Source organism: Pterocles gutturalis, unplaced genomic scaffold (assembly GCF_000699245.1).
Source record: "Pterocles gutturalis isolate BGI_N339 unplaced genomic scaffold, ASM69924v1 scaffold25412, whole genome shotgun sequence".
NCBI lineage: Eukaryota > Metazoa > Chordata > Aves > Pterocliformes > Pteroclidae > Pterocles > Pterocles gutturalis.
The window spans coordinates 21,710-34,149 of record NW_010108938.1 but is presented as its reverse complement, the minus strand read 5'-3'; the positions used below and the strand labels follow the sequence as shown (position 1 = coordinate 34,149).

The following is a 12,440-nucleotide window of genomic DNA, read 5'->3' as shown; positions in this document are numbered from 1 at the left end:
TTTGGAGGAGAAGCCACTCAAGACTAAGCAGGTTTTACAGAGTTCAGTAATAATAATATTAATGATAACAATAATAATAATAAAGTAATAGTAGTAATAATAATACTGATTTATAATAATAATTTATAACAATTAGAACTTATCTTAAATACCTTCATGACTATGCATTTCAAAGAAGAGAACCCTCAACAGGCTTACTTAACTTCAAGTGCAGTTCTCTCCTGGAAAAGTTAGCCATTGTGACAGTGACTGAAGTAATGTAAATTTCTAAACATTCTTTGCAGCCAACTTGAAAAATCTAAACAAAGCTTGTAAGCAATACTATCAACATTCAGAGTTTAAACATTGTGGCAGCAAGCAAATTCAAGTTCAAATGCATGTAAGAGTTACCAAACTTCCCCTACAACACAATTTGTCTATTTACTATCTGCACTTAAATTGACATTAAATGGGGCAGCTCTATTTTTGTGTCTTGATTTATGACAAAAAGAAAGGTCTTTCTTGCAGAAAACATTTTAGCGTTCCTTTGTACGTATCTTTTCTCCTAACACTGAATTGTCTTTTGTTCCATAGCATTTCTAAACTAAAAAAACTGCATAAGAATTCTATCTTGGAACACATTTTGATGCCCTAAAGAATTTTGGTAAGGCTGAAACAGGGTGCTGCATTTTGTTTTCCAAGGTTTTTTGTACTTCATAAGTAAAAGTTACCTTGTCAAGGGCACTCATAAAGTGCTGATCACCATTCAAAACAGTGTTGATGAGTTGAACAAATTTACTATGTACTTCCAAAACTGACTCCACAAACTGAGTTGGCATCTAAAAAAGGCAGGTAAAGCAGAAAGCCAGTTATTGAGAAAAGCTGTATTATCTACACACAAATATATCTACATTAGTTGGACATTTTTTCCTATTTATTGTTTTTAATAAAAGTTAAAATCATGGTGATTAAGTCTTTGCGAGGATTGATTCTGCATTGTTGTACTTATACTACTGTGCTTGAACATGTTTTGGAAATAAAAAGTGTATGGCTACATTTACAGTCCTGCTATCAAACACAGATTTGAGTGCATACTGCTCTCATGCTATCTTTTCCACCACGCCATAAAATCCTCTATTATCCTTTTCAAAAATCATTAATGCTAGCATGTAAATACAGCAATCAAGCCAGAAAGACACTGAATAAGTAAACTGCTGCTTCTCCTAAAACTGACTTCAAGGAAATAAAATCCAGAGGAACCCTTTGAATTCTCCTACATAAGACAGTTGCAAATCAAATTCAGTGCACTGCACTTCAGTATAATATTTTGTATAGAAATCACTAATATGAATTTGAGTAGTCACTATACAGACAAGCTGGCAGGCAGCAATGCAAGAGTGTGCAATGCCCTAGCTGCATGACTCGCCAAGTGCATTCTCAGGTCACGTATTAAAAATGTTTTGATGACAAAGTACTTAATCAACACAGCGGAGCAAGTATTTCACGTTTTGAATTTATCTACATAAGGTTGTGATTTTTCATTACCGTCATGGCTCTGCATTCATTTCCCTGTGTATACACTATTAGTTTGAAAGAATAAACTCAGTAAGCTTACAAATAATTTGAAATCAAACTGTACTACAAAAAGACTTCAGCCCATTTTCAGTATGCACACAGGAGTGATGGAAGAGTAAACACTTCCGTGCAGTCAAAGAGTGAATTTGCAACAGTTCGTACCTATGTATTACTCCAGACAGAAACACTGGATGGCTAAAGTCACCATCCTTAAGCGAGCACAGATCTAGACAGCAAGACATATACAAATATAACGCCAAATGAAAGCTTGTTTCTGAACAGCAATGCTAAAGGAACAAAAATGGAATTGAGTACTTTAAATACATATGAACTGAAAAAAGTTTAACATATTTTAGTGAAGTAATTAAACGACAGTAATTTCAGAAATTACATGAAAATATGAGACTTCAAAGCTATTAGTGAAAAATACCACACTGAAATCACAACAGGATGTCAAGTCTTTACAAATAACATATAATCAAACTAAATTGGTTCCTAACGTACCAGGAACAGCAAATGCCACTGACTTAGAGAAAGAAAATATATACATGGAACAGAAGGACCTACTTGCCATGACAGCATTAAACAAACAATGAGAAATATCTAGCGGTAGTTGTTTCTGGTTAGATCACAACAATCAGCTCTCAGGATAGATATGTGTCGCACAGCTAAGTGTCCCGATTATAAGTTACAATTTATCCATAAGGTTCCAAACCAATTTCATATAGACAAAATTAAAAAAAAAAAAGAATAGACTACAAAGAAAAGAGTGAACATTTCATCAGGAATGTTAATCAAATAGGTAATTTCAGCTGCCTGAGGAAACTCACATTTTCCTGAGAAAGATTGCTGGTTGCTCTAAGGCCCTCATCATGGATATGGTTTTGTAGTTCCTGAATCATATGAGGTAAACCACTTGACACAGCACGAAGTAGAGTATACATGTTTGCCATGTCTGTAACAGAGATACATTTTTATAGAATATGCTTAGAAACACTACAAATAGACACTTAATTTAGTATCATAATTTTACAACACAACATTTCAAAGACTGAAACAAGACCAACTGCTTTGAAAAAAAAATTTAACATATACTGGATCACTGACAAAAGAAAAAAAGGAAAGAGTAGGGCTAATATCAGTATTTACTGAGTAAAGTCATTGTAACTACCTCACTCTTTGGAGAGGTGGCCTAGTATGGAAAAGTATTGTGCCAGTTTATTTTAATCCTTGGCCTCGTTAGATCTCCCTTAGCAGCGGCTGACTAAAATCAGTTTAGATATCTTCCTGACTTTTTGTTTTCCTCCAGCAGTAGCTTGAAATTTTTCTGAAGTTAGAAAAGCTGTAAGTAAGCAACTGCTTTATTTTTTTTTTCTTTCCAAAAAGGGATCCAAGCTCTGATTAATTTTGCAAAACTCTATGGAAACTGAACCCTATTATTAGATACAATTTGAGTTTGACTGTGAAAAATAACTTGTTTCACATAATTGAGACCATCTTCCATGCAAAAATAAGCATTCTTTCAAGGCTAAGAGGCATGTAGTCATCAGGAAGCATAATTTTTTTTAGTCAGGCAGGGAATATAACTACAAGAGCATCTGCCTCTGTAAAAAGGATTTGGGAAGAGAGGTCACAAAAACATCAGGACTATAAAAAGGGGCTATGAAAAGAAGCCAAAATATTTTATAATCCTGAACTGTCAAATGATGATGAAGAAATATGTAAAGACAGAGCCATTGGTTTACAAATGAAAACACAAGCATAAAATATGATCAATTCTACAGGACACAGGACTTCAGTGTGTTTTTAAGTCAACTAAGACAAGGAAAAAGAAAGTATTAGCTGAAAGAAGGGTTATTAACTGTAAAAAGAAGGCTTTGACTATATATTTGGAAGAATGATAATGAATTACAGGGTAAAAGAAAAATGTCATTCAGGGTTTAATCAGGCTTTCTAAATAAGTGACATATTAGTTGAAAATGCTTAAGCGCATAGAAGGTATTTGAATAAAGATAGTAAATTACAGTGTTAAATGAATAAAACAAAAACCAGTTCATGCTTTTTGTGACCATTGAGACTTACCACTTCTTTTCTCTTGTCTGATAATATTGTGACATTCTGCATGTAGAAACTGCAAGTGATCAGCTACCATTCGCTGTTGGCATTCATGAATCACTTTGCCATATGAGCTGGGATGCAAGTATTTCCGACACCGCATTTCTTCATCTTTTAATCTACCTAAAACCTACAAACAAGTTCTTATACTGAGAGCTGATGAAATACTGACAACCAATACAGAACCATGAATATACAACAGTGTATGTATGTAGAATGAGAGACACAAATGGGTCACAAAGTCAAAGAAGAGCTTGTCTAGGATACTGAAAAATTAAATTTATTCTTTTGAATAAGGCTATTATTGAATTAATACAATCTTCTACTCTGAGTACTAAGCTCAGTCACTACTAGATGTCTAATAGCACTCAATAGTTCTCTTCTCAAAATTTCTTCTTCCTTTCAACTTTATGACCTTCTTCTTTGTTACTTCTGAGAAAGTTTCACCACAATACCTAATCACATAAGAATCACTTTTCTGTTCCAAACACATCTGCTTGTACATCAACATCTGCTCAGAAGGTACAGGTGTACATCTGAGCTAGTAATAAAAACTCTCTTTATAACTTCAGTGAAGGACACAGGCATTACCATAAAATAAGTCACATGATTACTGACATAAAAGTACTCACACAGTGACTATGAGGGGAGCCTAGGGAGAGCAGTGCAGCTGCAGACTGCTAATGACAGACAAAATTAATCTGCATTTCTTTTGATCTAATTGAGCTCTTAGCCTGCCCCTCAATCTTACCTCAGGTTGCAACCACTAGCTTATGCTCCTTATGGTTAAAAGCAATCTCACAACCTTCTCCTCAACTATTCTATCTTGTTAGTGTGGACACTATAGCACCACAAGTAATTTAACCACAACCTGACTTCATTTGGCACAAAGCAAAATGAAAGACAATGCACCTCAGAGTACACAATTTTTAACAATGCTCTGTAACAACTTTACAGTATAGTCTTCTCTAGCCATTACTTACTAAAACTCTCATTTTATGCCACTACAAACAGAAAGAAAATAAGGAAGTGAGGAACCAACACTCATCAACCTGATACATGTTTTGGTTTTTGTCTAATTTTTTTCTTTTACTTTTCATGCAATTGATTTATCCTCTAACATGAAATATTTTTAAGCTGACAGTCCACCCATAGGCAAGGTTTGTAGTTTATATTCAGATTAACCATGCCACCAAAAGCATAGCTTAAACTGCATGAAAGCATAAAACGAAGAACAACTATGAGAACCGTACAGGAAAACGTATCATCATAAAACTGATAATCTCAGATTTCAGTCAATGCATGTGTACAGAAGAATCTCTTACCTTCTCCATGTATTGTGAGCAATTTGACTCTTGCAACAAATTTGAAGCCTCTTGTTTATAATACTCCCCTGTTTCATTCAGAAAAGGACACTCAAAAATTTCCTGATAAAACTAAAAGGAGAATTGTTTTTAAAGGATAAATAATGCATATACCAGATTAACTTTCAAAATTAAAATCATAAATCAGAAATGTGTATCTACCTTTAGGGGGAATTTTTTCTTATACTGTTCAACATGAACAAAGGAGTTAATAACCCCATGGATTACTTTCTGGTTTGGGTCTTCTCCACAGCGATCACTGAAACAGGCAAAGCAAACATTCATGAGAATGCAGTTATCTAGTGTAACTCATCTGATAGTCAAATGAAATAATATTGGATGAAAACATTTTCCAGTAAATTCCTCTGCTTAAATTGGCAAAATTGAAGATTAATCTTAAAATTAAAAAAAATGCACTCTTCTTTCTCTCCTATACATTTAAATTGTTGAGATAGCAATTCATAAACTATTCAAAGGCATTTGCAGGTCATGAAATTTCTAAGTGTTTGCTAAGGATATAAGTATTCCAAATTACATAGTCTAAGCAAGTACTTTAAAAGTTACAATAAGTTCCACCTTGTAGCTGTAGCCTTTATTAAATAGACTACCTTCACACTCCTGACACTGACAAAAAAAAAAAAAATTTTTTTTTGCAACATCACACCAAGAGGCACACTATTTTCTTTTCTGAGTATTTACTATTCAACATGTAGATATCAAGTGGAACAAAAAATGTACTCGGCGCATTGACACAATTTTTAATCATACATTGAAAAAGGAAAACTTCATGTTTTCCAGTCAAGTTCTTAGCTTCAAATGAGAGTTCAAGTGAAGAAAATATTATCTTTAGTCCCACTCAGCTGAAAACAAAAGCAATTAAAACAAATGTTTTGCATGCTAAAAACATTAGTGTTCGCAAAGACTGGCAATAACAGACCCACACTGAGAGCAGCAGCAACCTCCTTAAACCATGAACTGTTCTAAAAGCGACCACCTTTCACATACACTTTACAGAACAGTAAAAAATATTCCTTAATTCCTAAGATGTTAAATAGGACTAACATAGGATTTATAAGAGTATATTTACACTTAAGCGTAAGCAGTTGTAATTTGAAAGGTTTTCCTTTTTTAAATGCATATGTACCCACACACAAGAACTTGTAGGTTTTCCTTTTTTAAATGCATATGTACACATACACAAGAACTTTTACTTTACCCAGACCACACTAAAAAGACAAAATAAGTTCTCTGTTAGAAACTTATGTTGGTATAGAAGAGTCATTTACATAAGTGATTACAAAAAAATAAAAAAAGGAAAGCTAGCAAATATACTTCAAACCCAAACATTACTATATACCCATCTAGGCTAAGGCGGAATCGGGAAACATTACTATATACCCATCTAGGCTAAGGTGGAATGGGGGAGAAAAAATTTTGCTAATTTCATTCGTTTTGGTTTGGAATTGATAAAAATGTCAGAGGATACCCAGGAGCTAGGGAGGTTTACCAGGACAGCCACATCAGAAGTCATCATCTTACATACACCAGACCATATTCATAATGCTTAAAACACTGTTAATTACCTGTATTATAAATACTACTGTGTCCTAAGATCTGAAAACTTAACCTCACGATGGGTGGAAAGAACTAGCTCTCTAACGGATTACAAGCAATCACTGTATGGTTTATGCAGCTTGGTCACCCGCTACAAATGAGCTGACCTAACAGACAACTGCTCCAGCAGGGATGGTCTGATTTTTTTTTCCCCCGGGGAACAGAAAGTTTCCTCTAGTCCTGGTAGCTGAACCAATAGAATAAATCTGGGTTTGTGTACATGTAATCACACCCTGCATTCTTGCCAATGTCCCTCTGCTGGGTTTGGTTATATGACGGCAGAGGCAGCAGCATGTCACAGAAGGGAAGAAGTGTAACACCAGACCAGGGCCTGGAGCCACCTCCATCTCAAAGGGTCCCAGGAGCACGGGAAGCTGCAGGATACATGCAGCCTGCGAACACAGCACCATGGCATGGAGCGCAGAAAGCTACACAACTAAGTTAAGCATAGTACAAAGCAGGGCTCTGCCAAGAGACAGTCTAGTCTGCCTCTAGCTTGCAGGGTTGCAGACCTGGAAAGGATGGATGACACAAACACAAGAAGCATTACTGGAATTACGGATGAAGACCCGGCTCCCCTCTGCTCAGTTCACAGGCTGCTTCACAGACCTCAGCCCATACAGATGCAGGAGGAGAGGGGGCAACAAAGGTCGGGCCCAGGGGATCTGAAGATCAGTGTATCATTAGGAAAAAGGCTGTAAAAGTACAGGAGGCAGATGCTTCACGAAGAGCTGAAAGGGAGGAGACAAGCTTTCAAAGCTGAGGCCAGATGGCACAAAGGCAAAAGATTCGAAGGAAAGCAACGTGGAACTAGCTTTGCCTGCCTTTTGGGGTAGCTCACAGTACACAACAAAGAGAAAGAATTTAAATCCACTTATGAATACAGAGGTAGCAAGGATGTGGCTGCCAGTCAAATGATAAGTTCGGAACAACTGCCAGGATCATGTAAGCTTTTTTTTTTTTGTAAACAGATGCTCACACTGCCCATTTTTCCCCCACACTCACAGAATTTTTCGTAGCTTAACATAGGTTTCCTCAGTGGGTGAGTATTACACATTTACAGCAAAGTTATCATGAAATATATTGACAGAATTATATTATGAACTTAATCACAGACCTATCTGAAAAGCTACACCATTTCCAAGATAAAAAACATAGGTCACAAAACTATAATTCTTTCCACTTTGGAAGCATCTTCTGGATTTTATTTACACCAGTGGCACTCTGTAACACAAACAGCCAGTTTCAACAAAATTTGACAGAAGTTGGAGAAGTTTCAAGTATCATTTTCATGACAGTTGTATCAGTAAGAATATCTGTCAAACTAAAATGAATGAAATCAGTGACCCCATCAAACTGGAAGCCTACTCAGTGTGTATTTTCCTTCTTGGCAGTAGTCAGCACACAATATGGATGCATACAGCTACAGAGCAGCAGCCACCCAGTTTGAAGCAAGGATGTCACAGGACAGAAACACAAGTTCCACTAATTCTGCTGCTGCTTTCTTTTTCCAAAAGAAATAGAGAAAACTACAAAACACAAGCTCAAGGACGTTGTGCTAGTTTATATTCATTCTAGTCAAGATAGAAACAAGATGGAGTTAACAGTGGAAGTTTAATATGTATTGTACAGTGCACTACTATAGCCCCATAGAACATATTTAACATACAACAATACATAATGTATTTGTTAAAAGAAGATTCCATCATTCAAAAGAAGTGCTCTGCTCTGTCAGATCTATGGCCTGTCGAGACCACTTCACTACAGAATTCACTGTGAACTAGAAGAGCCTGTTTCAAACACTTCTTTAAAAAGTTATTAACTTGCAATAGCTTTCCTTTCAAACAAAAGGTATAAATAATGGATCGGCTTAGACGGCAATAGGTTCAGTTAGTTGGAAAGTGTTAGTTATCTTTAGTAGAGAAGCCTTTCCTGGTTAGTCTGTACTAATCACACTGTCATTTGAGATAGCACCTGAATAATTTCCAAATTATTTCTGTTTAAGAATTTCATAGATGAATTTTCTCACAATTTGAGATCTTGTCGGCTTCCTGTTGTGTTGAAACAAAAATGTTTAAGTTGATACTCAGCTTGCCTTGTAGGAGGAGTGCTTGGGCTAGAGGAAGGGGGAAGAAAGCGTGTTATATTCAGAACTCTATATTAAGAGTGCAGTCAGACAAGACAGGCTTAAGTAATTTAACAAATTCTCTGCTGTTCAAGGGGCTAATCCTGCTCCCTTTTGCTCAGTCACAGGCCTCTGTATCTCTCTTGCATTGCTTTGGCACTCATTTAATTCTCTGCTGAACTGACTCATCCTGCCAATCTGGATAAATACTAGCCAAGATGGTTTTCTGTCATATTAGTGGTTGAGTTGATTCTCTAAGGGACTAGATGAGCACCAAATTCAGCACGAGAAAGGTAGTAGAGCACAGCCTGCTCTGTTTTGGCATCAGCAAACTCTTAGGTGAGTTTAGCCATCATGTTCAATGAAACCACAAGTCACTACTTGTATTTCTTTATTTTCATGTACCAAAAAAGCTTATTGATAATTTTATTCTATAGGGTATTGCACAAGTCTATAGCCAGTCCATGTCCTCAAGATTTTAGTCAGAACTCTTTAAAATTCCAGTTAAATACACTGATAAAATAAAACCTGAAAGCAAAATTTATGGCTCTGTTCCTGCTACATACTTTTATATGCAACCAGTTGACTACAATGTTGGTTATCAACTCCACATATTGTTGGATACTATGCAAAATCTTCTGGTTATAAGAAGTTCAACTGTTCCATCTATTTAAATTTAAATTTGTTTGTAAAGATTTTAATATATTCAACCATGCACACACAAAAAGGCATCTAATCGAGAAGTTTAAGTATATACATGTATTAGTATTTTTATTACATTTTTTACATAATAATCTTCCTATGCATATTCTTGCACCTCTGGTAGATGTAACTTTCTGATATCCATCTCTTCAAACACCTTGTTTAATCCCCAGATTGCTGAACTCAATGCTAAAAGACATTTAACAGCTGTTTGCAGCAAAGTCTTCAAAATTGCCTCTTACAAACTATATTGACCACTGGAACCATAGCAAAGAACAGCAACAAGCCCATAGTTACATGCAAAGGCCATCCTCAGAATACCCATAGCAAGCTCTACATTTCATGACACGAGAAAGAACAGCTATAACAAGTTCTCTCACATAGTTCATTACATGATACGCAGATCACAAAGCGGCTCAAACAAACTTAATATGAATTGTTAGAAGTATATTTTGAGAAACAGGGTTGAATTAACTTCTTTGAGATCACACAGAAGAATCCTTAATAATGGAGGGAAAAAAAAATCCAGAGACAATGACTCAAGTTTTATTTAAAGCTTTCCAAACGGTTTAATAACAAACAACATTGACTTGTTAAAGAGTCGCAAGACCTAGCACCCCCACGGAGCCAGTGACAGTCTTAATCTAAATACCCTTGTGAGGTCTGCAGTCAGCCTCAAGGTAAATACATACTATTGCTCTTAAGAGGCACCAGAAGTCTACTGAAAAAGGTTTTAAAACAGAATTCCACTCCCACCTGCCAGTGAAATATACAGATTGACTAAAACGAGTCTTCAATGTCAATGTGCTTGATGTAACAAAGCAGAATTTTCTTCATCATGAATTAGGGAATCTTCATTTAGCAAAAATAAATTGTTATAGTAAACATATGGATAAAGCAGTATTAGCACTGGTTACAAAGGAAGTATGGTTCAACAACTGAAAGCAAATGAATGCTTTCTGGCTTCAGAAATACCATCTGAGAGGGACATCATGTCAGTTACTTAGTCACCAAAAATTTAATTCAGGAAGGAAAAATCAAATTATAAAATCAGGTTTTTATTGCTTTATAAATACAGCTTTTTTTTCTGACCGAGTGCACCTCAATTAGTCACGTTACCTCACTCTCTCACTTTACCTACACTAGCCTGGTCACCCAAGTCAAGCATGCAATTACTTCAAAAAAACCCAGTCATTAGGCAACTCCAGAGCTACCCTAAATAGCAGTAAAAATGCAGACACTGATGGAACTTAAAACTACACATAAGGTCTGTAGTACAGTTCAAAATTCCTGTTTATTAAAGAACAAAAAGATCCTTTAGGAGTTAAATAGTATAAAGGTTTTAAATCAAAACTTAAAAAGCCCCAAGCCCTGTAACTACCAGGGTCTTTGTTTAAAAGTATTCAGAAATAAAATCATAAATTCCCTCAAAGTGGAAAAAAAAAAAACAAAAACTATTTCATTCAAGTAAAGTACCAAGAAAGTGAAGTCACTCATCAGAACAACAGAAACCCAGAAGCTTAGTCTTCCTGCCAGATAAGCAACAATTGGCTTGGGTCCCATGCAAAGCAACATAGCTTTTCTGTCTTTGGCAAATCTTTGCATAAGTCCTGGTCCTTAAGTTTACCAACAGCACAGAAGCCATAAGCACTCAGCATCAGGTGGAGAAAAAGGCAAAAGGCATCTTATGAGACCTGGAGAATTATTCTAACTACTCCCCAGTCCCATTGATAAGGAAGGCTGCTGAAACAGAAAAGACCACTACCCTCAGATTACGGTGACTTAACTTTTTACTTTTCAGAGTCTTTTTCTACACATGCAAACCACAAATAAATAGCTACAATGAGAAAAGCTGACAGAACATCATCACCAGGTAAGAAGCTACCTTCAAAAAAACCCCAGAACTTGGTCATAGTCTCCAGACTTTTCAAAGTAGAGAAGTACAATAACCCCACATTGTGTAAAAGCAAAAAATAATCAAGCACTCACTTTTTTATTTCTCGGAGGAGCATTCGAATAAGGATGGCCTGCAGTGGCTCAATCATTAATTTTCTCCACATATCAAGAGCTAGCTGTCAGGACACAACACAAGTTTACATCAATAAAAAATATCAAAACACCCCTTCCCCCCAAACAACACCAAAGATGATGCAATTCCTCATTCAGGATTTTAAAAATTAAACTGTTAAGACACCCTCTTCTTTCTCCTTTTTAAATTATTTTGTTTGCCTCACACACACACACAATTTGTCAACATATATTATCACTTTTCTTCCTGAACATCTGACTGCATGTGGATGTAGATCTGTACACTAGCAGTCTCAGACATAAAATTTCTAGTCAGGCAGTGTCTGAATGCATGCTTCCCAGACTCCTACACATCTAATAGGACTCATTTATTCCTTGGTTCCACTCTGCCAAGGATTCTCAAACGCATATAAGGACTCTAAGCAAGCTGGTTACAAGGGCAGGTTTTGAGTGTACATAGAAACAAAACACCTGCACAGTAATAAGTAAATAACATGTCTTTCTATCTGAAGTGTTTGAATGTGTGAAGACACCAGTATTTATAAAAATGATAGCAAAATAAGCTTCAGCTGACAAAAGGGAATGTCTCCTGGCCAGTTTGTCAGAGGTCAGTCAAAGAAACAGAACTCTCATATCCACCACACAGAGAACATCTCCAAACTAAGATGCATACAGCTTAAGCAAAGTCACTGGCAAGCTACATTTGACTTAAACGGAATTCAAATCATCTTCATATTCGGGATAGGTCACCCTATTCCTAACGTATCACTAGAGGGATCAGTCAACTGGACTCAAATATCTCAAGACTCTTATGCGTGAAGTAATTGCTCCCAAAACATACCATTTTTAAAAACACAAGTGTAATTATTCAAAGAAGTTTTTACATGTAAGTAAAAAAACAGATTTAAAGCCCAAAGGTGATAAATGTGATCATTCAT

At 36.0% G+C, this 12,440-nt stretch overlaps 1 protein-coding gene across 1 annotated transcript in view; it reads right to left on the bottom strand.

Annotated features, from left to right (window-relative positions):
• CUL2 (cullin 2) overlaps window positions 1-12,440 on the bottom strand; it is a 46,849-nt gene that overhangs the window by 15,319 nt on the left and 19,090 nt on the right. Inside the window, exons 5-10 of the mRNA XM_010072811.1 lie at window positions 11,464-11,546; window positions 5,196-5,292; window positions 4,995-5,105; window positions 3,637-3,799; window positions 2,385-2,509; window positions 711-818 (exon numbers count right to left, since the gene is read on the bottom strand). Coding sequence (XP_010071113.1) covers window positions 711-818; window positions 2,385-2,509; window positions 3,637-3,799; window positions 4,995-5,105; window positions 5,196-5,292; window positions 11,464-11,546 — 687 coding nt within the window. The remainder of the gene's footprint in view (window positions 1-710; window positions 819-2,384; window positions 2,510-3,636; window positions 3,800-4,994; window positions 5,106-5,195; window positions 5,293-11,463; window positions 11,547-12,440) is intronic.